We start from the raw sequence: 25,544 nt of genomic DNA on the forward strand, positions 1-25,544 counted from the left end.
GGGGGAGGGCTCATGCAGCAGCATTCCAGCTTTCAAGGAGAACAAAACCCCTGTGGGGGCTGGAGGGGCTGAGTCACACAGCAAGGAGGGTGTGGGGCTCCCTGCCAGTCACGATTCCGTGGAGGAGTGGGCTTGGGGGCTGCTGTGCCCTTGAGAGAAACAAATCCCCCAAGAGGCGCAGCCAGTAAGAGATGTCATTGCGACCTTTAGGGCCAGACAAAGGTTTGGGAACTTGAACTGGAGGTGCCAGGGGTCTGTGGTTACCAGGAAAAGCCACAGCACTTCCTCAGCCCCTGCTGCTTCCCAGGTTGGGGTCAAAAGTGGCATGGGAATGTGCCACAGCACCCTGCAGCAGAGGTGCCACAGGGCCATATGGAGGTGATGGAGAGTGCTGGCACAAGGGATGAGACGCTCCTGCTGACTCCCAAGGTTATACAACAGTCCAAGCAGATTGAGGATGGGTTCCTGCTCCCATCATGCCAGACTTTCATGGGAAAACACTGGGATTACAGGTGACTGTGATGCGCTCGTTGTGCAATACTTGATTGTAGGAACTTGCCATGATAAAGGTGGTGGCTCTTACAGACACAAAGTTTGAATTTCCCAGAGCCTAGCAGGTAAAGGCACAGCATGTGAATCTGGGACAGAACAAATGAGGCACATATGGGAGCTTTGTAGGGATCTCTTATCCTAGCTGACATTCATGGCACCAGGGTGGGCTGGGACTGGGGTCACAAAGTCCAGTCTCAGCCTGGAACAAATAAATGATGCAACTTTTCTGATGGATGTGGGCAGAGAACAGAAGGTCGTTTCTACCTCTGGATGCCAAGATTGGAGAAAAATTGACTTAAATAAGGAAAAATCAAGAATAATGTAGCCTCCTAAGTGGCAAGGAGCTGCGTGAGCCAACCAGAAGGACAGAGGCCATGCTACAGCAATACCTCTGCTCAGATGGGTACCACTGTCCACAGCTGAGGACCCTGTCCCTGGACAGATGTCACCCATGTTGGAGAATTGGACACAGCAGCAGATACTTTGCTCTGCTGGGGCTGCTGCTGTTGTGCAGTTTTCCAGGCTACCTGACTTCACCTGGCAGCAGGTCTGGTTAAGACAAGTGGCCAGGACCCAGCTCCCTGAGCAGCCCTTGCAGGCAGGCAGGTGTCAGCTGGACTGCAGGGAGCTGAGTTGTCACCCTCCTCTGCCTTCCCAGACTCCAAAGAGTTAAGTGCCAGTTTTAAGTGTCTCTAAGGTGACACCAGGCTTCCTGCTGGATGCAGCTCCCCGCAGCCCCCTCCCCACGCACACAGCACACGCTCATGCTCACTTTCTGCTTTGCCGTTTGAGAGCTGCTCCAGGCTTTGTGCACGGGCACTTTCCTCACTGCCTACCTTTCCCTGCTGCTCCGCTCAGCTGCCGCTGCCGGGGACAGTGACGGACGTGCCTGGCTCCAGAGGGACCTCGCAGAAGACAGTCCAAGCTCTTTTTCGCTCACTTGCAATCATCCCTGGATTGTGCTTCTCCAGCGAACGCTGTGTCCCTCACTCCCTCCCCACTGCTCTCACAGTGCCAGCACCTCTGAGGAGCAGCACCGACATCTCCGTGTGTGTGTGTCAGATATTCCTCCGCTTCAAAGTGGCAGGGCAGTAGAGACGGCAGGAGGCTGTGCTGCTGCGCCTGAGCTACTCAAGCTGCTATCAAGAGGCCAATAAATACCACTGCACAAAGTTGGACACTGCTTTTCTTTCGTGCTTGTGCTCCCTCAGGGAGTTAAGCCTTGCTGGGATTGTCCCACGGCCCTGGGGAGGCGAAGAAGAACAGCACTGTGGGACCCTGTGGGACAAGACCTGCCTGCCCAAGAAGTTCTGGGGACAGAGTGGTACTCCTCGCCTAGAGAGACACCTCACTCCAGCATGGCTGAAGGTCCCGGGAGCTGGAGAGACTTCTCCCCTGCCAGGAGTGATGGTGAGGTGGCCCGGGGAGCCACAGGAAGCCTCCGGGGAGCAGCAGACACAGAGAGCACTGGGCGAGCACAACGCTTGGGCCTCCGCAGCATGGATCCCACTTGGGAAGAGATGAGAGGGGCAGGGGCCATGGCGGAGGTGGAGGAGCAGTTCCTGCACTTGGCCATCAGAAAGCAGGTCTCCTACAGGTAGGAACAACTGGGTCCCCAAGTGTCAGGGCTGGGCTGGGGCACTGGCACTGTCCCTGAGGCATCTCCCTCCCATGGGGTCAGGGTTGGCTCTTTCCACCGGCCACCAGCACATTCCCCCCAGAAACCATCCCGGCACAGAGATAAGGCAACCAGTTGTCCAGTCCGTCCCATCGCATGCCCCCTCTGCAGTGTCAGTCTCATCACTTTTGCAGACCCCCTTATCTTCCTTCTACCCAACTCCCCCTTCCCATCCTGGGGCTGTGGTGCCTCCTAGGCAGCGGTCTGGGCCTTTTGGGGGTACCTTGTGGCAAGAGGAGATCTGTCCTGGCTTTTGGTGTGACTCTTCTGTTGTAACTCCTGCGCTTACCCACCCCTGCTATCACCAAGCAAAGCTGGCAGAGGTGCAGAGTGGTTCTCATAGCTGTCACGGAGGTTATGGGAGCCACTTTCTGGTGATACTCAGGTGAGCTCCTATTCCCAACTCCAACCATAATGTCCAAAATCCTGCTTGGGTCAGCATCTCCAGGACTTCAGCTCTATTCTTCTGTCACAGCAAATAAGTTCTGGTGTCCCACCCTGTCCTTTCTCTCACTAGAAACGTGTTTATGCCCTTCTGATTTATTATCCCCCATCTTTGCAGAATGGCTCTCAGGTGTGAGGAGAAATCCTTTGACCCTGCACCTGCTCAGACTAAACATGAGCATTGCAGGACTGACCCTGGACTGCTGTGAGAGTCTGGGACTGAGAGAGGGGAGAAAGCAGGAGCTGCCTTCTTGCCATTCTCCAGAGCTGGCTTGGCACAGGGATGTCTGTGTCCTTCTGAGCTCCCTGTCACCATGTCATGCCATGCTCAGCAAGTGCCACATAGTTTACAAGCAGGTGGAAAACTGACATGCAGGACCTTGGTGCCATGGCCACTGCCATGGCAGATAGAGGCTGGATGAGCTCTCCTGCCTCTGGTCTGGGCCCTGGGGGACCCTGGGGTGCAGAGCTCTGCCAGGGAGAAGATTTGGGGCAAGAGCTGTTGGTCACCTCCCATCTGCACTCCCACATATACAGCAGCCCTTTTTCCCCCTTTGCAAGGGCTTCAGTGCAAGCTGTGAGCAAATTGCTCTCTAATACTGCAGTAATGGGAACTAATGGGAAACCTTATTAGTGCCTGCAGAGCAGGAGGGGCCTCGAAGCTGACTCATCCCCAGCACTTGTTATTCGTGTGGTGGGTGGCAAGGAAGAGCTGGGGTGGCAGAGACCTCCCCAGGTGCCCTGTGTCCCTGAGCCTTTCCAGGAGCTGGGACAACGTGCAGCCCTCCTGGTCCTCATTCCGTACCAGGGCTGCTCACTGAGGCACGAGGCAGAGCTGGGAGGGTCTCTGCCCTGATGGCACAGAGGATGAGGAATTACTGTGCCAAGCAGAGCAGGATTTTCTCCTCTTAGCTGTCTTCTCCAGATGTGCACAGTGCATTTTGTGAACAGATTAGCCAACTGAAATTTTCCAGCCTCCCCAGGGGAGGAAGGGACCATATTGCAACCTAAATTATCAGCCCAAATTTGTTCCAGAATTATCCAAGCTTGCTAGGGATTTTATGCATCTGCCCATCCCACCCCAGCCACCCCAATCAGGTGGCTCAGATGATATGCTCCAGCCTGTGCTGCCCTAACACAAAGCCCCTCTGTCCTGCACAATCCTCACAAGGGGTCTCTTTGCAAGGGAGTTTGCCCTGTCCAGCACAGGCTTTGCAGAAGGGAGGGTTCTGAGAGGTTGGAGGGAATGCTGCAGCAACCTGCAGGCCAGCAGCAAAGGAAGAAATGGTGCTTGGAATGAGCCGCTTCCTCCACCCTGCGTTTTGGACAGCCAAGCAAAGGGAATGAGAAATGGGAGAGGAAGCATCTGGGGGTGGAAATCTGCTTGTTCTGTCCTGTGACATCCGTGTAGTTTCGGGTCTGGCTGCTTCCTCAGGTCAGGCAGGTCAGGTGGTGATGGAGCTGTTACCTAGAGGTGGGCTAACCTTCCATCATGTGCCTCTCCTTCAGCATGGGAAGCCCTAGGGGTCTGACAGAAATCCCTTGCTGTGCTGTCTAGCTCTGGAGAGACTTACCAGACCCTGGTACAGAGTTTGCAGGACCTCTTCCATGGGCTGTGGGCATCACAGTTATCCTCAATGTCAGCTGAAGGTCGGAGGCCCCAGTGCCCTTGCTGCCAACCTGCCTGCTCCTGCTGGGACCCGTTAGTCATCACGAGGGGCAGGCGGCATAAGCTGCTATATAAAGGTTTTGAAATGAGCAGAAATGATATTAATCCCATGGAAATAAAGTTCCTTCCATAAATAGCTTCCACGGTGTATGGAGGCGCCTTGGGCGGGTGGAAGAGAGCTCAGCACTTAGGTTATATTTAGGGCTTTGAGTAGCAGTTTCATGCCAAACTTATTAATGATGCTGGCTTGTGCACCAGATTTGCACATTCTGGGGCCATTTTCCCAGTAGGGAGGTGCCTCTGCAATGCCAGAAGGACCCAATGCCCTCTGTCACCACAGCAAACCCAGAGCAAACACCAGGGCTGTGTGCCTCAACCCCCAGACTGTCACTTTGGCCAAGAGGAGTCCAGAGTCAGCTCCTGCTTGCCTTGAGTGTCTCCAAAGAGGTTTTGTGCTGGGGCGGGATCTTCTCTAGCTCCCAGAGCGGGGTAGCTCCAGTGGGAATAGGGCAAGCTAGAGGCTGGCAGAACTTTGCTGTAAGGAAAGCCGACCTGGAGCCAGAGAGGCCTGGGATGGGTGGTGGCAGGTGCCAGCAGCACCCTGCAACCTCTCCTGAGCAGTTGTGGGCTCCCTCTCAATTTCACCACTGCTCTCAGGGTGATGCTTGCAGCAGTAGCCTTTGTCACTGCCACTGCTCCCAGCAACCCAGCCCGGAGCGGTGTTTACCCAGAAAGGAAACCACAAGCGCACAAAAGCTCCCGTACGAGCTCTCCGCAGGCTCCGTCTATGGGGCGGGGGGGGACGTGCCAGGTGTCAGACTCGTTCCCTTCGGCTCTCGGTCACGTCCGGAGGCAGCGCCCGCACCAGCCCACGCACCAGAGGGCTCCAAGCAGCCATCCCTGGCAGCGGGAAAGGGGGTCTTGTGTACCTCTATGCCCCCCTGCCAGCTCCCGTCCCACTAGGGAGATGTGAGGCACCTCGGCTGCCCAGCGCGGTCCCCGGCTGGCAGATAGGATGCAGCTAATGCAATTCACAGGCTGTTATGTGCCAGGGAGCTAAATATAACCCGCAGAGTGGAGCAGAGGGGGCTGCTTTGTAATGTAAATAGCAAGGAAGTTTGGTCATAGAGCAGGCAGGCCAGAGGGGAGAGCTGGCAGGAGCTGCTGGAGAGAGGGAGGTAGGAGCCTGGAGGGACCCAGGGGAAGATGGTTGCAAGTCTCTGCTGTCTTCTCTTCCTTCTGCCTTCAAATCTGGACTCTGGATGTTTGTGAAGTCCCAGGACAGCCTGGGCAGCATAGGGACTGAGGAAGAAGGAAAGGAGAGCCTCCACTATCAGCAGGGAGAAAGGGATAGAGAGGGGATCTTCTTCCTGCGAGTCCTGCCTGCTGGCCTTTTAATCGTGTTAGCCCTGCTCTGCAGAGCAGCATAATCAAATTGCCATTCGTTTCCAGCAAGCCAAACCCGCTCCACTCTGACAGAGACATCTGTCTCTGCATCCCTCTGTGGAGCAGGGTAGAGGACATGGGTGGCACAACCAGAGGAAAGTGCTAGAAATGAGCAAGGGGCAACTCACAGACTTTGGTTGGGGGTGACAAGCGTCTCACTATCCCCTGCTCCGACTCCTTCCAGAAGCAGGGACAAGCTCTGCTGGGCCTCACTGTCAGACACAGGCTGCAGTGCATGGCACAGGGCTGGGATGGATTTGGAGTTGGCACTACCCTGGGCTTGGAGCACAGTGCTAGTGTGTGTTCACTCTCATTCTGGCTGTCATTCTGGATGTTCCTATGCGCAAGGCAGTGGTGAACTGGGATATGGGACAGTGTGTAACAGGAGATAGAAACATCCAAAGAATTAATTTTGGAGAAACACTGAGTTTGTGGGTACAGCCTGGCTGTGCAGGGACATACCAGCAGCGTGCCAGGGAGGGATGGTATAATGCAGCCCCAAGCCCCACCTTAAACCAGATACACTCTCTGGTTTAAACTGACCCAAGACCCTGATGCTGCCAGAGGGGATGCTCCTGCCCTTCCTCCTGCTGGGGTTTTTCCACATCAGGCAAGCCAGGTCAGCTCTCTGAGGCAGCAGAACAACAGCCTCCCTCCCCTGTTTGACCGCACAACCACAGCCTCCACCTTGCATGTGCTGTAGGTGTGCAGGGGAACTGTGGGATGGGACTCCCTGGGTCCCAGCAGACAGGTTGTTAGGGGCACTAACCAGAATTAGGGGCAGTGCCAACCTGCATCCAAACACTGCTGGATGGGGAGAGCTGGGATCCCTGAACCAGGAGCCATCCTTCCCTTGACCACTCCCTCCCTTATCTGATCCCTGTTCGCAACGAATCCCACAGGCAGGTATCCTGCTAAGTTTGGCTGAAGCAGGCAGCTTAATCCTTTCAGTAACAGGGTGCTGCACAAACTAGCATGAAGACAAGGGTGCCAATTCACAGTAACATCCAGCACAGTGATCCCCATCCCTCTCCTGTGCTGCCTACAGAGCCTGTGCAGCAGGGCCTGTCTTCTCCGGTCTCCTGACCAAGGACAGCCAGGACTGGGATTACATGGGCTTCCTCCACAGTTTTACACCAAGCCCAAGGAACAGAAAGGACACATGGATACAGAACACAGGGGATGGTGAAGGACCCAGGGCAGGGTGTGTTACTTCTCCAACAGCCCCACCAAGCTCTGGTACTCCTGATGCCCTGGGTAAGAGGACTAGACACCAACACCACGAGACAGATCATGAAAGGGAAATGTCTGCAGGCAGGGAGAAAATGCAACTAACATAACATGGCATGCAAAGCAGCGGGTATGACGAACCCTTTCCGCAATAACAAAACTCTCCCCTCCCTGATCTGTGAGCTGGAGTTAGGCATCCAGGACCTGCCTTTTCCTCTCTCTGCATAGTAATTAATGCAGTGGGTTGTGTTCAGTTTCAGAGCTTGCCTGGTGAGATCAAGGTCTGTCAATGTTTTTTTTTTTTTTTCCTTTTGATGATGGAGTTTAAAGCAAGACCATGTGCCCCTTTAGAAATGCCATCTGTGCAGGCTGCCACGACCAGCTTTGCTTGCTTGCTTTTCTCTGGCCCACAGAAGCTGACCATAGACCCTCTTGGTGATCTGAAGCTTTCCTGGAGCCAGAGCACACCGAGTAGCATCTGCTTGTGAAGAGCTGGGGTTTTTTGGCGGACAGGCCGGGCCTGCAGCTTTACGCTGCGTCACCTCAGACTGGGGGATGGATGATGTACGTCAGGCTGTTTCTCCATTCTTTGGAGGCTGGCCGGGAGCTTCCTAGATGCTTCTACTTTTCACACTGCCCATTCCTGGTTTACTAAAGCCTTTTTTCAATGACCTCAGTGCAGATTGAGCAGATGCTGGAGGTTGTTTTCAGACGTGCCACACAGGGAGGACATAAACACCCAGGAGTTGTGAGTGCTGTGGTACCCTGCGGGGTAAGGATGTGCATGGCCCAGGCTGGGTGGCAGGAGCACAACCGCACTGCCATGGCCTGGTATGCACGGCGGTGCTGGGGCAGCTTTGGGAGAGGGGGCTGCCTCAAGTCTGGGGGCATTCAGAGAACCACCCAGCAAGGGAGGTGCGGCTCCTCGGCGCTCAGCCCAGCATGCCAGGACGTGCTCCTGCTTGCTGAGGGTGCGCACGAGGCTTCACTGGAGACCCGGAGGAGAAGGAAGAGGCCAGCGCCGTGGGAAGAAGGCCGCAGAGCCGGCTGCGATGACAGCCGCCCTCACACTTCCAGGAAGTGCAGAGAGAGGAACCAGGTGGAGGGTGCAAACAAAGCCGGGGCCCCGGCCGGGCGGCGGAGCACTGCCAGGGACCTGCCCTCGGGATGACTCCGGAAAGCGGCTGCTGGGGGAGGAAGAGCGAGAGTGAACCCCGGGCTGGCTGAGCACATCAGCTCATGCTGCGGCAGATGTGGCGGCATCGCTCCTGGGACGTTCCCCAGAGCCCTCCGGGGGACGTAGACATAAGGTACCCACCGAGCTGGGCTCTGCTGCCTTCCTCTTATCGTTGGGGGGCTAAGGTGCTGTGACGAGTGCTGGCAGCCCATGATTCGGGGGCCGGGGGAACGGCTTCCTCTGCTTGCCCAGCGCCTTGCCCGCAATCCCCTCCTCTTCTCTTTTGCCTGGGCTTGCGCAGCACAATCTGCCAGCCAGGATGTCAGAGGGCCGCATGAGCGCTGTCGATGCCTAGCCCGTGAGCACAGTGCGCCAGCCCAGCTTTGCCTGGGCTGTCGGTTTCTGGGAAGCCGGCAAGCGTGTCCCCATCCCCACCGGCCCTTCTGGAAACGGCGGGTGTTTGAGGCTGCCAGTGGGACCTGGCCCAGGGTGTTAAGGGTCAGCGGGAGCACCGCGCAGCGAGCAGCCAGGGCCCTGTTCTGGCAGCCCCCGCAGCCCCGGCTTTCAGCCCGGCTCCGCACCCTTGGGAAGCGGGGAAGCTGCCATTGCAACCGGCACATTTTCCATGCAAAGGAGGGCTGGGAGAGCTGCTCTTTGCCTGGACTGGCAGCTACGGCGAGCGGGCCAGCCCCTGCCCGCTGAACCAGCGGTGTCGCTGGGCTCAGGGAGAAGCGGGGCAGGCGGTCACCGGGCTGGGTAAGAGCCTCGGTGTTGGCCTCGGCGACAAGGCCGGTGGCGGCCGCCGGTCCCCGGAGAGGGCGGCGGCGGCGAGGGCAGGGCTGTTGGCTCCGTCCCCTCCGTCCGGCGGTGAACAATGGGAGGCGGAGGCGGAGGCAGGGGGAGGCTCCGCTTCTGCCTCCGAGCCTCTTCCGAGCGCGGGGCGGCGGCGGGGCTGACACGCGGCTTCCTGAGGCGGCGGCGCCGGGCGCCGGGCCACGGGACGGGCTCCGCCGCCAGCCCCGATCGCCGCGCTCGGCAGGCGGCGCTGGCGGCGCGGCCGCCGGTGCCACCGGTGAGCGGCCGCACTTCCTGCCCGCGGCCCCGGTGGGGCGGGAGCCCGAGCCGGCCGCGCCCCCCGCCCGCCCCCGGTGCCCTCCCCTGGCTCGGAACCGCGCCGGCGGCGGCGCCGAGCCCCGAGCTCGGCCATGGAGGCGGCTCGGCCCCCGCCGTCCGGCGGTTCGCCCTCCGCCGACTCCCCCGACACCGCCGCCGCCACGGCCGACTCCTCCGGGGCGTCGGGCGGCGCCGAGCCCGAGTGGGGGCCGCCGCCGCCGCCTCCGCTGGGCCGCCGCCACAGCAACAAGCGCTTCACTGGCCTCAAGCTCTTCGGGCGCAGGTGAGCACCGCGCGGGGCGGGCGGCGGATCCCGCCGGGCGAGAGAGCTCCGAGCGGTGCCTGCGCCGCCGCCCGGGCACCTGGCGGCGGAGCGGGGCCGGAGGGCGCTAGGCTCCCGGTCAAAGGCTGGCTGTGGGCGGCTGGAGCATCCGGAACGGAGACGGCGGAGCACCGGCTCCCGAAGAGCCTCCCGCCTCCGGGCCATCCATCGGCAGCCGCCTCACCAAGGCCCGGTCGAGGGGCTGACCCCGGCTGAGCGCAGCCGCGGGGGGATGCGGGACAGGGTGTGGGGCTGGAGCGGGGTGAGCTTGCTTTTCCCTTCTTTCAAGCTCTTGGCACGAGTGATGGGAAGTTGGGGAGCGTTGCCCTCGCTGCGCGCGCTGTCTCTGGGGGATTCGCTTCCACCCGCCCAGAACTGCCTGTCTCCATCGCCGCACGCCCGTCCCGTGCTTCGCCTGCGACACCGGCAGTCCTGCCACGCCGGGGTTTGGCTGCGCTCGTCCCATGCTGCCGGCTGGGATCCCGGCTTCGCATGCATCCGTCCCAGAGCCAGCTGGGCTCCTTGTGCCTCCTTTAGCCTCTCTGTTGGCCTCGCGGGGATTTGGAGGGTGTAAGCGAAGTACCTCGAAGTATCAGAGCCTGGTACCTCTGCCATCCGCAGGTCTTTGAAAACACTGAATAACTGAGGTCTGAAAGAACCTCTGGAGAAAACCGGGTCCACACTGCTGTCTCAAAGCAGGGTCGAATTTGATCAGGCCACTGATGTTGAGTTTTGAGTGTTGCCAGGGTGCAGAGAACACAGTTTCCATGTACACCCACCCATGCATTGGCTACTCGGGAATTTTTTTCCTCTAATAACTATGCAGTTTCCCTTTTTGCAGCCTGTGCCTGGTCTCTCTCAGGTTGTCACTGTGGACATCTGGGCAGCATCTGACCCAGTCTTCTCTGTACTTTCCCATCAGGTTGCTGAAGATAGTAATAATGTTCCCCCTCAAACTTTTCTGCAGGCCAAACCGTCCCCATTATCTCATCCTCTCCTGGTACTTGATAACTCTTGCCCTCAGCTGTATTGGTGGCCCCGTGACAAACTTTCTACATCTCATGGGTATTTTTGGCATATGGGAGCAGTTGAAGCAGGATGCAGTGCCACCAGAGTGGTGTCACACGTGCTGAATGGAGGGGAGAGGCTCCAATTTCAACCTCCACATCGCAGCCGGACCTGGGAGCGGATGGCTTGCAAGGTCACCACAGAGCAGCATTCTCTGCTCTGGTTTCACAGCTGTCGGCAAGGGCTGCCTTGAGCTCCTGGCAGTCTCTGGCCTGTTCCCAATACTGTGTGGCATCTCCCTCTGAGTCCTGGGGCTTCAGGCTGCTGTTACTGCAATGTAGATCAGAGCCGAGGGGAAGTTTTCCACATGTGAACAACCTTTAGCAGTGTGGACACATGGGAAGAGGCAAGGTGGGACGGCAGGAGGAGCTGGAGGAGGTCAGCAGGCCCACCAGGACAGCTGGAAATGGCCACTGGGTTGTTTAGTCCATTCTCATCCTTCTGTTGCTGATGGAGAGACGCAGTTCCCTTCAGGCTCAGGGTGATGAATGCAGCACCCAGAGCTGCAGAGTAGTGAGGAGAGATTCCCATGGACCTCTGAGACTGAAGGGGCTCCCACGCACACCAGTGGGAGGTAAACTTGATGGGAAGTCATGCAGGATAATTGGCTGCATGCCACTGAATTCATGCCCACCTGAGCGTTGGAGCAGAGGATGGCATGAAGTTTCTTCACCTCCTCTGAGGGAATTAGGAGGGAAGGCTGTGCTACGCTTCCTTTTGTCGAGAAGTACAGCCAGCCCCTACCTACCAAGTGCTTTCCAACAGCTATCAGTGAGGAAATTTGCACCCACTTCTATCCTGAGTTTTAGCCAGAGCCATATGTGGCTGGGAAACGGGTCTAGAGGAAGTTTAGGTAATGGGGAGGAATTTGCTCACTGGCATGAGTGGATCTCTGGAGAGCCCTGGCTTCAAGGAGAGAAGTCTCTTGAGGTGGACACCCTGTGCTGGACTCTGCCTTTATCGACACTGGGAGGCATGGCCAGGGAAAGCAGGGGTCTGCAAAATTAAAAGAGAGCCTGTCCTGGCCCCAGGGTGGGTGAGCCCTTGGGGGATTTGAAGCAACAGAAAGGTGAGCCCCCAAGCTTTGGCCTCTGGTGGTACAATACTTTAGTCCCGTGTTTTGCAAGCAGGCTTATTTCTGTACCTTATAATTGTCTTAGAGGAGGGTGGAGTAATTGGCTCTAGAGCCGACAGAGACAAGTGCACAATACATGCATCCGGGCCATGGATGGGTAATTCTTTTAATTGGGCTGATAAAGAGATTGGGGCAGATCAGATAAGAGGTGGTTAGGATTAAATTGCCTTTCTTGGTGCCCTGTTTCGTGTGCTATGAGTGAACTGCACAGTTTACCCTTTCCAGGGAGGAATTAGGGAAGGATTTTAAGTGCTGGGGATGATGCCTGTTTCTTGCTCATCCCCGTGCCAGTGAAGTGGGATGCTGAAATGGATCTTTCCTGTGTGCTTCAGAGCTTCTGTAACAAATCCCACTTCGAAGGAAGTATGCGTAATGGCTGGTGCGCTAGCATAAGCAGGAACCATAGCCACCGGTGGGGCAGCTGGCAGATGGTAGTCCAGCAGAGCTGGACCAAGTTTTTGCCTGTGACCCTTTGGCAGATCTCCTGCTGGAGCCTGCAGGTATCCTGGGGTGCCTGCCACTGCACCAGGAAAGGTCTGTGGGTGGCACAGCCTGTGGGTAAACGGCGCTCAAGAAACTGAGCCGAGCACCCGCCTACACCTTTCTGGGACGTCACTTGTCACTGTCTTTCTTGCAGCTTGATGCCTACACCCGTGTGAAAGCTGAGAACGATGTGCCACTGGGACAGCAGCCCAGCCTTCCCCATCCCTGCTGTGTGGGGGGTGCCCTCGGAGCTGCTGGCCCTTGGGCCCAGTTTCCCCTGTGCAGGTGCAGTAGAGAGGCAGCACAGTGGGGTAAGCCCCAGGTGCCCTGGGGGAAGACCAGATGGTAGTGAGGAGCCTGAAGTTTGTGCTCCGCAGGCTGGCAGGCTGAGAGCAGTGTTTCCCTCGGGACAAGATTTTTCACGTGGCACCTTGCTGCCAGCTAGCTGTTGAGCAATCATCTTCCTACTTCTCCTCCATGCACGCAGATTTTGTGTGCCTCTAGCTGTGAAACCCTCCAGCCTCTGTTCCCTGTCCTGCTCAGAGGTGATGGATGGGTAGCTTTAGCTGGGCCTGGGCCAGTGTCACCTGTAGGAATCCCCAGCTGTCCCCTGCAGTGACACTCGGGCTTGTTTGCAGGGCAGATGGGATGTGCTGCAAGGGTTCTTTCTGCTGCTGGGTTTGCTCTGTGATCTCTGCTCAGATCCTGACCTCCTGTGGGGCTGCTCAGGGACGTTTTTTTCCTAATGGGGGAAAAATAAAGCCCTGTGCATGCTGAGCAGCTGTACCTGTTGGCAGCCAATGCAGCCTCACAGCGGAGCCAGGCTGGGACAGCTGCTCAGTGGGGCTGTGGGATAGGGCAGGGAAGGATAAGCATAGGGGGTCTGACTGCTTCCAGAGGTTGAGGTACTTTGTGGTGTGGACCCTACCTGCCACCTGCCTTGTCTCTCCAGTCCCAGACACCCACTGGCAGCTCCCCTGCGCTCCCAAGATCAGAGCAGGGGCTGCCACAGTGACATGCCTGCTCAGAGAAGGTGTCAGGACCTTTAATTATAGCATCACAGAATGGTTCAGGTTGGAAGAGACTTTAAAGATCATCCAGTCCCAGCCTCCCCACCATAGGCAGGGACACTTTCCACTAATCTTCTTAGGAGTTGGAGCATCCTTTCCAGGAAACCCTGTAATCTCCTCAAGGGGCTGAAAGGAGGGAGGATGATGGACTGCTTTCCTCCTTTGACCAAAAACAATAGGAAGAGAGTCAGGCACTGGGAGTGGACACAGGTCCTTTTAAGGACAGGGTGTTGAGAGGGGAGAGGCAGAGCTGTGGGTGATGTAAGCAGGGAGAATTTGAGAGCTGCTTGATTGAGTCCTCTTGGGGGCTAAGGAGATGCTCTTAGGGGGAGGCCAGTCCTCTGCAATAGGGGCAATGCTCTCACGAAAAGCAACCTGAGCTCTGCAGGTGGTGGGAGATGCAGTGTAGGATAAGATTTCCTTCACTCATCATCGTGCAGTGCCTGGGGAACACACAGTCTCCCCAGAGACTTGGCAAAGCCTCTAAATTTAACTTGCAGCTCTGCTCTTAGTGGAGCTCTGTTTTCTTTTTCCCAGGTGACTCTGTGAGCTGAAGCTCCTGAGTTATCTCTCAGCCATGCATTGGCTTGCTTGCTGGTCCTTTTAAATCAGTGCTGACTTTGAGATGCTGAGTTCAAGAGTAGAGCAAGGGCTGCAGGCTAAGATTCCTTGACCCTTGGGCCCACAAACAATCTTTTTTGGAAGAGATGGGGTACTGGCAGGAGGTGAATGGCTTCTGCTGGAGACTTCTGGAGGTAGGGACTCTGGTGCAGATCTGGCTTGGCAACACGGGCTAGACGTGGAAATAGGGGAAACCTGTCCTGCTGGTTCTTGAGCTGGCACCAGGCTCTGGGGATAATAAGTGGCTCTGTCTTTGCAATCCTGGGTTCAAGAGCTTTCCCTAGGCCAGCTCTCCAGTAATACAAAAATATACTCTGTGTTTCTGTTGCAACTTGCAGATCCAGCAGCAGCTGCAATCTGTGTTTGGGAGCTGGGAGGCTTTCTTCTCCCCAGCAGGATGCCAGGTAGAGGGTGAAGCTCTGCCAAGGCAAGCAGTGAGGCTGCGCTGGCCAGGGCCAGTGCCCAGCAGGCATGGAGTCCTGTCCACACCGGACATATATATGTTAGACCTAGTGGTGTTCTCATCCTGCCTGCAGTTTAGGGGTTGATGACTTAGGCTATTTTTGTACTTAACAGTGAGCTCTGCCCCTAGGTGAAGTCTTCCACATTGTGCCAGGGTGAGGAGTTGAGAGGATCTCTTCCCACTCCATGCTGTCCCAGACAGTAGGAGTTGATGGGCCTCCTATTTCAGCCCTGGCTGCCGGGCTGTCTGGGTTAGGCTGTCAGTTCCAGTTTCTACCTGTGACCATTGCTCCCATGCCTGGAAATAGCCTGGCTGAGCTTTGCCCAAGTGATGGCTGTCAGCCCTTCCCAGTGTCAGGGCCTGGGGAAATGAGCTAAGCATGCCTCATCTCAGAGAAGCCCTGCCCAGCTGTGAGAACCGGCGTCCTCTCTCTGGGGGGACTGCAGGATGCTGCCCAAGCTGTGGGTGCAGGGTGGCAGGTACATGACGCTGGTGGGAAAGCCCCACTCTGGGAGCAGATGGGAGGTCTGGCCAGGGGTAGTCCCACCCTTTGGCTCTTGCCCTGTCCTGCATGTGCCCCATGTTGGTAGGAGATTCCTTTGGTGTGTCTCATGGGCTATTGCTGGCTCTCTGACATTATTGCAGGATGTCAGCCTGTGGCAGGCTCTAGTCCCAATCCCACGTGGGGGCACCCAGCCAGAGTGAAAATCCCACCCCGCACCAATAGGCAAGAGCTTAGTGTTTGCCCTTTTTTCGTCTCCGCTCACCCTGTGTCCCTTTCCCTGCTTCCCAGCAGCATCTCATCTCTTTGCAGGGCTGGAGCAACCCTGGCTCCAGCACATGCTATGGCTTTGAAGAAAGTCATGTGTCCCAGCTGGCTGGCCCAGGAAGTCAGGCCAACTAACCTTCTTGCAGAAGGTTTTCCCCTTGTTTTAGTGCAGCTTGGCTTCCACAGGAAACACGTGTGCCAAACTGCCTGTCCCTGGTTTGCTGTTGTCAGCCCAGGTGTGAATCCAGAGCCAGAGAGCATGGGGACTCCTTGCTGCCTGCTCCACACTGGCCCCACCTCCACTCTAGGGCAGGACTCCCCAACAGGATGAGGATAGAGAATCACAGGGTAGAAGTACCTAGGATGGCTTGGAGCCTCCTGCTGAGCTCCCAGCCTCCGGCCATGGCCTGTAGCTATCCAAGAGAGGGAGCAGGGGGCCGTGCAGATGGCCACACGCCGTCCCCTCCATGTGAAAGTTCCCGCTTGGTCCGATTATCTGTACATCGTCCTGCCTTGCCACTCTGGCTCCGGCCAAGAGCCTCTGAGATCCAGGGCTAAGCCTCTTACTGCCCAAGCTCGAGGTCACCACACAAGAGGACGTGGCGTGGGGCGCTCTGGCAGCCAGCGCATGGCAGCTGCCGCTGCTGAAGTGTGGCAGGGGGTGGGGTGGGTGTTTTCTGCAGAGATCTTGCACCGTGTAAGGCTGACAGATGGCAGGATTATGAAGCTACAGGGCTCCTGTCCCGTGAGAGCTGCTGGGATGCATGGAAGGAGGTATCCTGCTCCCCAGTACAGCTCCTGGCAGGGTTGCAGGTTGGCACAGGGACGGGAGACATTCCGGCAGAGGCTGCTGCTGAGGATCTCCCACCTGGGCTCAAAAAACGTTACCCGCCCACAAGTTCTCTTGTTGCTTGAATGAGTGAGGAAGTGAGTGTTGTGGTGGGGGTGAGTGTCAGAGGGGTCCCAAGAATGACACTTCCCATCTGCACCAAGAGCTTTGCTACCCAGCCCCTGGCTGGGGGTAGTCGGGGCTCCTAGGGTTGGTGCCCATGCGCAGGGGCCAGAGGGCTGGGAACAGGTACGCTGCTCTGCTCTGCCCAAACAATGCTCCTTCATGCAAGGCTTGAGGAGTGCCTTCATGATTTATTTGAAATTCAAATCCATGCCTGGACCCAGCAGTCGAGGTGAAAGAAGGCAGCCAGGAACCAGGCCAGCACAGTGAAGGAGGAAGGGAAGCAGGGCTGACTTTCTGTGCCAGCCTGGCACTGGTCATGAGTTGTGTGCCCTCTTGCAGCTGGCTTGGTTGGGCTGGAGGTGACTCTGAACTGGGCTGGGTTAGTATCGCAGATGCAGGAGTGTGGCGCTTCATGTTTGCTGACTGGCTCTTTATAGGGAAAAGCGGTGCGGCTGACTCCAGCTTCATGGGCATGTTGCCTGCACTGACCTCCATGGCTGACTGCACGGGTGGTGGCACGGGTGCCGTTGGAGCCCCTGGGATCTGCAAGTGCCAAGGCAAGGGGAGAGCATGTGTGGTGGAGAGATGGCACTGGGGCACCAAACCGGGGCGGGGGAGGATAGTGTTGTGTGCTGAGCAGCCAGGCGTGTTCATGGCTTGCTGACCACTCTCTTTGTGTCCCTAGACTCCACCTGCCCCACAAAGGTGTCTTCCTTTGTCTCCAGGGCAGCCAGCCGGGCCGATGGGGATCCAGGAGGATAAAGCACCGGCCAGCGGTGTATAAGTATGTGGTATTTTTATTGGCTTGCACAGGCTGTGCAGTCCCAGCAGCTGCTGCAACGTTTCTTTTCAAGAGCTCTCCTCCCTCCCTCCCACGTCTCACCCCACTTCACCCTCTCGTGTCTGTACTGATAACCAAGGCCACTGAAAGCCGGGCTGCTTGCCTCATGCCTGTGTCACTAACTTTGTTTTAGAGGGCAGCTTGCTGCTGGACTTTGATCGACTAACATGGCAGCTTCTGTTTTGCTGGAGTTTGGATTGAAGGTCAGTTGAGCTCTTCCTCCTCTATGTCCTAGCCAGTGTGGGCATGAGCACCTAGACCCAGTGCATGCTGAGTGCATGGAAGACCTAAGGTGACAGCACTGAGGGTGGTTTAACTAAATGACTAAATTAAGTGATAATAATAATTAATAAAACAATTTAGCTAAAGCAGTCTGAAGTTCAGTAAGACTACAACTGCCAGAAGTGGTGGAAAAACAGGGCCTGGGAGACAATCACCATTGCTGGAATGCAGTTGCTGTGTGGGAGCCAGTTCCTAGGCTAGCAGTGGTGTTTGGGCTAGCCAATACCTCACTCACAAGTGATCCTGAGGTGATGTGGAGGTAGGGACAAGTTCCACGTTCCATTCTGAGGCTCTCTATGCCTTGGTCTTTGTAGAGCAGCAGATCAGCATGGACAGGATTTGGCTGCGTGTGTGTGGGTGCCACAGTGGAAGACCCTTACTGCTCTTCCTGGCTTCTGCTACACAGTTTCTCTGCATGGCATCCTGGCCCTTTCTGAGTTTGCCACCCAGTCTCTTGTTTGTCTGATGTTGTAGACACAAAAATCTTGTCTCCCAGGGCTTCTTGGGAGTCCTGTGGCTGAAGGTATTGGCAGTGCCACAAGAGGCAGTGTGGCCAGTTAGTGCTGTGCAGAGGGGAGGCGGATGGGTTTTGGAGAGGTTGAGTTGAACACCAGAGGGCACGGTCGCTCTTCGGAGCTCTGGTGCTCTGCTGTACAACTCCAGCCCTTTCCCTGCAGCTGACTTCAGCTGAGTGTTGTGACATGTCCCTTCTGCAGGGTTGCTGGCCTTGACTCATTGCTCCTGGTTTTGCTTTCCTCCCTTCTGCAAGAAAGGGTTTGGCAAAGCATCTGCAGAGAGCTTTTTTTATGCTGCTGTGGCTGAAGTGGCTGGTGAGCGTGATGGCTTAAACTGGTCAGCTGCTGCCATGGGCTGGCTGATGCTCAGAGGCAAGCCTCCAGCCAAGGCAGCTGTCAGCCAGCCCCCCACTACACAGGCTTGTGTGTCCTGATACCACTCAGAGCGTCACAATGGCACCCACCCAACTTCTGCACCTGGAGCCTGGGTCACTCCTCCCACACCACAAGTCTCTGGAGCACCCAGTGTCTCTGTGGGCATGGGAAGAGGAGCAGGGAAACTCGGGAAGCAGAGCAAGGCAGTATTACTGGTCTGTTAAGATGAAAGAAGAAAAGGAAGCACATAAGACCAGATATGCTGAGGGCATTTAGAACAAAAAGGGTGGAGGAGAATAAAACCCAGCTTTTCCTCCTGCCCTCCCATTTGCTACAGTGGGACAAGCTGACATTCAACAAAGCAAAGAAGTAATAGATTTAACATTGTTAAAAGTAGTTACTTGAATTTTGATGTGAGGTGTGGGAGAAAAGTAGTCACTTGCTGCCACAAGGTGAAAAAGTGAAACCAAAGGTTAGACATGATATTGGTAACAGGGTCACGGTTAAACTAACAAATGCCACTTGTGTGGCAAGTCAGCATGTGCTTTGTTTAGTCACAGGGTCACGATGAAGGCTTGGGAGGTGTCTTTCCTGTCTCAGGCTTTGTGGTGTAGAGAGATCACTGGGGACTGGGTTTCTCAGGGATGCTGAGCAGTTCTCCCCCTTGCAGACACCTGCAGGGGCTTCCACTTGTGGTGTGGTTTCAGGTGCGTGGGACCAGGATCTCCTCACATGGAAAGTCTTGCTCAGAGCTGCGTGGGCCTGAGGAGCCTCTTGGTCTGGAGCGGTGGTTTCTGCTTGAACACAGCAGACTGAAACCTGTGACAGCAGCACTGGGAGCCACTGGTCTCCATCACAACCCATTCACCAGTCTGCATGTTAACAGGCCGAGGGCTTACTAAGTCGTGGGGGTAGGAGGAGAATGGCAGCAAGGTTTGCATGACTGAACTGAAGCAGAGGGCTCGTAGGCTTCCTGCTGCCTCCAGGGTCTTGGAGAATTAGTGACCTGGTCTCTTGGTGGTCCGATTGACTTGGAAGGGATTTTGGGGCCACCTGGAATCCACCCCTCCAGTGGCCATCTCTCCAAGGCTGTTTCCATTTGTGAGTCCAAGTCCTACCAGCCCAGGAGGGAGATAGGACTGTGGTGATTGTGAGGAGTAGCAAGTAGTATCAGCAAGAGTCTCTGCTATGCACAGACCACAGGGGACCGGAAGAGCAGGGTGGGCATGGGGCAGCTGGTGACAAGCTGGAAGCTTGAACCCTCCCTGGAAATGTTCAAGACGAGGTTGGATGGGACTTTGAGCAACCTGGTCTAGTGGAAGGTGTTCCTGACTATGGTAGTGGGGTTGCAACAAGATGCCCTTTAAAGTCTTTTCCAGTCCAAATCATTCTGTGATTCTGTACTAAGCTTCCTTGGCTGGAAGTAGGGCTGGCGAGGAACCACATATATCTCTTATCAGACTACTTTGCTCTGAATGAGTGAGTAGTTGCAGCACATTTTTAATTTTCTCTTTGATAAAACATCCTGCCAGTCCCAGTAAGTGAGTTTTAAAAAGGACTGGGGCCTGTTCCTAGAGGCCCTTCTGCAGCTGGCAGCATGGTTGCCCTGGGGCTGTGACAATACTGGGACCTAGTTGACTGCTAGTGGCAGCTGGCTCTTTCCTGGCAGTGGAAAGGGAATTCCAAAGGATATAGGTAGATAACACTGTGTAGGGAAGAAGGCAGAACCTTCCATCTTTCATCAGCTGCCAGTTTTTGAGGGAGGAGAAGACTGACCGGGCTGAATACCTCCTGCCTGTCCTGCGTATCTCCAGTTCCCTTTCCCCTCTGGTGTTGTGAGAAAAGGGCTGAATACAATCCTCGGCAACTTTGGCAATGGACGGGTTTGCTCATGTGTCCTCCCCACCCCTCTCTCCCAAGGCCACAAAGATCCACAAAGGCCATTGGCTCTTTTTGCTGTGATGGGGATGACAGCAATGGTGGTAGCTCAGCCTTTGGGCCTGGCTGCCCTCTGGGGAAAGGTTTCCTGTGAACTGCTTTCAAGACACCCATCGGGGAAGGCAGCTTGCCGCCCTCCCCACACTGGCTGCAGCCTCTGTGACATTTTGTTATGATTGTGTTACTGCAGTCCCACGCCAGGCCCCAAGGCGCACTGAGCACAGTCCAAACACACACACATTCCTACACACAGAGGAGAAGAGCTCCCTGTCTAATTTTAGCCATGACATGTAGGCAAGGGGAAGGGGCAGGCAGGAGAGGGCAGGGTGTGAAAGGACGAGGTCTCAGCTGCAGCCACCCGCACTGACTCTGACTCACTGAGGCCTGCGTGTGGCTATCGGCTCTCATCGCCTGGGCAAATGACCGAAATAACAATAGCTGGAGATGGTGACACGTCATGGAGTGAGCTGGCCTTCGGCATGACCTTCCGTCCCCTCCCTGCAAAGACTAAAGAGGAGATGGGTTTTGTAGACCCAAAAGGAAGACGGGTTATGTTTGGCTGGGAGCAGATCCCTAGAGGCAGCTGGGGAACCCAGAGAGTGGTGAAGCATGACGGGGAAGTCCCCCGCCTGGCTATGAGAGGTCCTATGGAGGGTTTTCACGACGAGGGAAGACAGAGACCTCCTGAGACACCTGTGGAGCCTGCCTGGACCAAAGACTAACTCAGAAGCAAGTCACCTCCTGTGCATGAAGACAGGCTCTCTGTGGCTGGCGGCTTGACCCACACCTGCCACGCAAACCCCTTTATCCGGGTTCCAAGGAGACAGGAGAGAACGTGTCCTCCTGCTGCCGCTGCCAGGGAAGCCGCAGTTGAGTGTTGGGGGAGCAGCTGGCGCCGTGGAGACCCCTCTCTTTCCGGGCCCGCTGTGGTGCATGCGCCTGCGGCCGGGGACGCGCCGGGCCCGGGGCTGCTCGGAGAGGAAGTGCAGTTGGTTATTTTAACGAGCGCTGTCAGGGTTTGCAGCGTGGGGAGGAGCGGAGGGAGAAGCCAAGCGCTCTCTCCAAACTAGGACTTGGTAGGGGAGGGCTGGCCCGCTGCTGCGGTGCGGCCTCTGCCACCCGCTCGGCACCTGCAGGACCCCTGCGCCGCTCCGGATCAGGTCACGGGGGCTTCTCCCCACTCTCTCCCCTTTCCTTATCCTGCTCGTCCCTCTCCCTCGCGTTTGCTGCTTTTGTTTGTGCTGGGTGGGGGATGGGAGGGGACCCGAGGGGAGAGACGGCCCTTAGTTTGTAGGTGTGGCATTTGTTTCGAGACCACTGTGAAGGGCAGGGAGAGCGTACCCCAGAGTCATCCCCAAGACCCTTAACTTCGCTTCTGTCGAGCCCTGTTTCCTGCCAGAGCCTGGAGCAAGCTGATCCAGAGCAGTCCCCAGGGCTCAGGCAAGGGGTCTGCGAAACACAGCCACCGTGGCACTCAGTGGTGCCTGGCTGTTGTTTCTATGGGGTTTCTCTGCCAGTGGTGTAATTCCAGCCACCCGTACTCCTGCTTTCATCCTGCCAGTCCATGCGGCTTGGGGGTGGCAGCAGAAAATCTGCAGGTAGCAGAGGACAGGGAGCCAGCCTGTGCCTTGCCGGGATCCTCAGTCACTTTGCTTTGGGGTAGTTTAGCAACAGGACAGATTTGTGGACTCCTGGCATAGCCTCGGGTGCTGGTAGCACTGTGATTCCCTGCTTATGCCAGGAGCAGTGGGATGCCCTTCTTGGTCCCTGCTGTGAGCTGGAGGGAGGCATATAAATCCCATCTTTCTGGTCAGTGATCAATATCTATTGTGCAGTGCCTGAGGTTTTCTTGACTTTGCTTTGGGAGGTGCAGAGACTTATTAGCCCCGGGAATCACTGCCTGTGTTCTGTATCTGCCACGCTGCAGCTTTGTTGTTACACAGGGTTCATTGCCTCTTCCCTGGGGCTGCTGCAGACACTGTGTATTGCCCTGCCTGGAGTGGCATCTGGCCGGTAGTAATTTCTGTGCCAGGATTTTGTCCTTATGTGCTGGGGAAAAACTCTGGGGCTGCTCTGGGAGTTTGGATCAAACAGCTGGGCTGTGGGACTGGATACCCTTTAAATAGTGTATCCCTCCTTGTGAGAAACAGAGCTCTGCATACTGAAGGAGGGGACCATCACTGGGTGTGATAATGGGAATCTGCAAAAGAAACCATGGTCTAAGTACCTAAACCACCAGGACACCCTGCTGAGGCCCCCGTTGCTTGGCTTCGTGCATGCCACTCTGGAAAGGAAGCTGAGAGAGAGAGAGAGAAGAAACTTTCCAAGTCCTTCCCAGCCTGCATCGCTGGTCCTGCTGATGGGACCAAAATAGAAACTGTGTGGCCAGCCTCTCCCCCGACCCCTGCTCAGTCTGAGCCTCAGCGCCACGGCCGATGGTGATGGCTCACCCTCTGCGTTTCAGCCCTGGATGAGCCATGGCTCAAGGCTGTCAGTCTTGCTGTTCAGCTCCTCAGCCAAATGCAGCAACAGATTGTTTACATCAGTGCTGTCAGGTTTCTTGATTGCCAGGAGGCAGATTATTTACTGTAGTAGCATATAAACTTCATAACATTATGATGGTGGAAAGTTGTCAAGGAATATAAATGCCCAGAGTCAGCCCAGGAGGCTCCAAGGAGATGGTTTTAGTTTAAATTAAGGTAAAACACTGTCTTCCATGGATTTTTGGGAAGGAAATCACATTGTTGTAATGGGAACATTACTCTGAATATTAGGACTGGCAAACACTTCACTGTATGAAGCCTCTGTGGAGGATTTGAGCTACTCTGGTAGATGTGCCTTAAACCGGATCTCACATTTACCCTGAGAAGGTGGTGAAAAGGAGAGGGCACCATGGCATCATGTAGAGCTTGGGGTGAGGTGGGATGGAGCTGCCATGAGAAGTGTATTGGGAAAATGCTAGGAGCTGTATAAAAAGTCTCAGTCCCTTCTGCTCCCAGCCCCTGTTCTTCCCAGAAAACCAAGTGTGAGCATTTTCTTGTGAAGGGCCAGGCATGAAGGTGGGATGGCTTTTGCCTTGTTGACTGAGGCATGGCCAGGCAGTGTCCTTCCACCTGGCTTTGCCACTTGGAGAAGCCTACCGTGACAAACTGTCAAACGGCGGTGTTTCATTTCTTGGCCTTGCTACAATCCCCCTCCCTAAGGCAGCTTCTGGTCCCTGGTGCTGCATCTGTCACCGACTTGCTCATTCAAAGAAAGCATCTTAGAGGCTGTATCTCTTCCCTGTGGTGTCCCCAGCCCCTGACTGGCTGAGTTGTGCTCTTGCTCAGCCAGGTACAAGGTGGGTGCAGGGAGGCTATGCTGACATAGATGCCTGTCCCTTGTGAAGCAGTGCTGTCCTGGGGCCTCCAGGCTGGCCACCCAGAGTGCCCAGTGACATTGACAGTCTTCTGAGCAAGTTGGCACATGTGCTTAGATATTGCCAGGACTGCCTTGTTTCATGTCCATGCCCAGCGGCCCTGACAGGGACCTCTATGCAGCACGTGCAGGGACCTCAGGAACCACAGGACTGGGAGGAGGTCCTCTGCAGCTGCATGCATCTGACCACCAGCTGGTTTCTAAGCACTTGCCTCAGCACTTGCTTTCTCACTTAGCAGAGAGGTCCGAATTCATCCTGATCAGGCCCAGGACTCTCTGAGAGATAAGTCAAGATGTGTTCCCTTCTGAGTGCCCTGCTAGGATCAGAAACTGGCTTCTGCAGCCTGGAGGGGCAGCCTTACGGTTGCAGCAGTAATCCCCTCCTCTGCAGGGTGACAGTGCAACTGAGGGTGTCCTTATCCTGGGAATACCATGCTCCTGCAGCTCAGAAGCCTGCAAGTGGCCCATATAGGAAGTGGCACTTGTTGCAGTATGTCAAATATATGAATCCTAAAATAGATGAGCATAGCCCATAGCTCACTCCTCATGGTGCTTTGAAGGGCTCATGGTTTGGATGGATCCTCCCTGCCACTGTGCTGGGGGGAGCCCCATCTCCTTGCTCATATGGGACCCAGCATAGGGGAGCTCCTGACTCCATTTTATTTGCGTGATGGTAGGAGAGATGACAGCTAGAATGGAAATTCTGAGTAGAAACAAAGTGCACAGTTTGGGAACTTGCTGATCACTGCACACCTCACTGCAACCAAAGCCTGAGGGCTGTACCACATCTTGACCAGCATTTTCCCTTCCCCATCTGGCACAGGGGCACCTTCCTCAGCAGACCTCATCTGTGCAGGTTGCTCTTGTAAGGTCAGAGAAGCCTGGCTGGGGAGCCTGAGGGAGAGGAGAGGTCAGTGATGGTGTGTGGGAAGCAGGGTGGGAGAGCAGGGACAGGTTCTCAGCAGGGGTGGTGTGAGGACAGCAGCATACATGGGAGGATTGAATGTCAGAGCACTGAAAGGGCAGTGTGGGGTGTGCAAGCTTGCAAGCTTCTGACGGGAACAGGGGCTGAAGGCAACCAGTAGTGTGCCAGCTGGGTGGGAATGAGCAACAGCTCTCAAGATGGGCTCCTGGGTCTTTCTGTGCCCTGGCAGGGAGGCAGCAGGGAGGGAGAAGCCCAGGAGATCTTGCTGTCACACAGGAGTGGCTATTAATATCACACTTTCCTTTCCTCGTGGCTGATCTGTATGAGTCAAGTGTCTTTGCCGGGAGAAGACAGCTTGTAAACTGAAAAGGGCTCCCGCTCACACTCGCCAGCTCTAGTGCCCCAGCAGCTCCACAGCACCCACAGCTAGCCAGGATCAGGAATCTAGCCAGCTGCCGTCAGGACAGGTGCTCGTCATGGAACAGGGCGAAGCTCTCAGACTTGTTTCCCTTGTAGTCCCGTGGTTGGAAAAAATGCTTTCCAGTCGACTAATTGGAAGTTTGCTGAAAGGTCAGGAGGAGCTGATGGTGTTATTATGTCCGGACTTCTCTGTGGCTCAAGACTTGTGCATTTAGCAACGTTCTGGAGTAGGGTCCTCTTGCCTCCTTTGGTGCCAGGAGAGGTGTGCCAGATTTGTCACTGTATGAAGGTAACCTGAGATCTCTCTCGCTTCTGGGCATTGGCAGGAATAGACCAGGCTGCTGGAAGGAAAAAGGGAGTAATAATGTGGAGGAAGGGGCAAGAGTGTGTATGGCACAGGACCGCTCTGCCTATCCCAGAGAACCTGTTAAGTATGATACATGGGAGTTTGCTCAAGGCTAGTGAAGCAAAACAGAATAGTGGAGCTGAATATCCAGATTAACTTCCTGATGTGGGCAAAGATTGTGTCATGGAAGACACTGCATGTTCATGTTTAGCCCTAAGAGTCAGCCTGCCTGGTTTTGGAACCACCATCACCAAATGACGGATAGCTGCTGGACATCTGGAGAGATGTCT

The 25,544-nt window shown here is 55.9% G+C and overlaps 1 protein-coding gene across 5 annotated transcripts in view; it reads left to right on the forward strand.

Moving 5' to 3' along the window:
- Positions 1–2,062: 2,062 nt before the first annotated feature.
- DGKZ (diacylglycerol kinase zeta) overlaps positions 2,063–25,544 on the forward strand; it is a 53,561-nt gene continuing 30,079 nt past the window's right edge. The window contains exons 1-2 of one of the 5 annotated variants that reach the window (XM_040066042.2): positions 8,253–8,329; positions 16,881–16,979. In XM_040066042.2, the coding sequence (XP_039921976.1) occupies positions 8,259–8,329; positions 16,881–16,979 (170 nt within the window). In that variant the 5' untranslated portion in view covers positions 8,253–8,258. Of the gene's footprint in view, positions 2,150–8,186; positions 8,330–9,401; positions 9,593–16,880; positions 16,980–25,544 lie in introns of those variants that run through there. The other 4 variants (XM_040066040.2, XM_040066043.2, XM_040066044.2 and 1 more) reach the window with 4 other exon arrangements.

Source organism: Hirundo rustica, chromosome 6 (assembly GCF_015227805.2).
Source record: "Hirundo rustica isolate bHirRus1 chromosome 6, bHirRus1.pri.v3, whole genome shotgun sequence".
In the NCBI taxonomy this organism is placed as follows: Eukaryota; Metazoa; Chordata; class Aves; order Passeriformes; family Hirundinidae; genus Hirundo; species Hirundo rustica.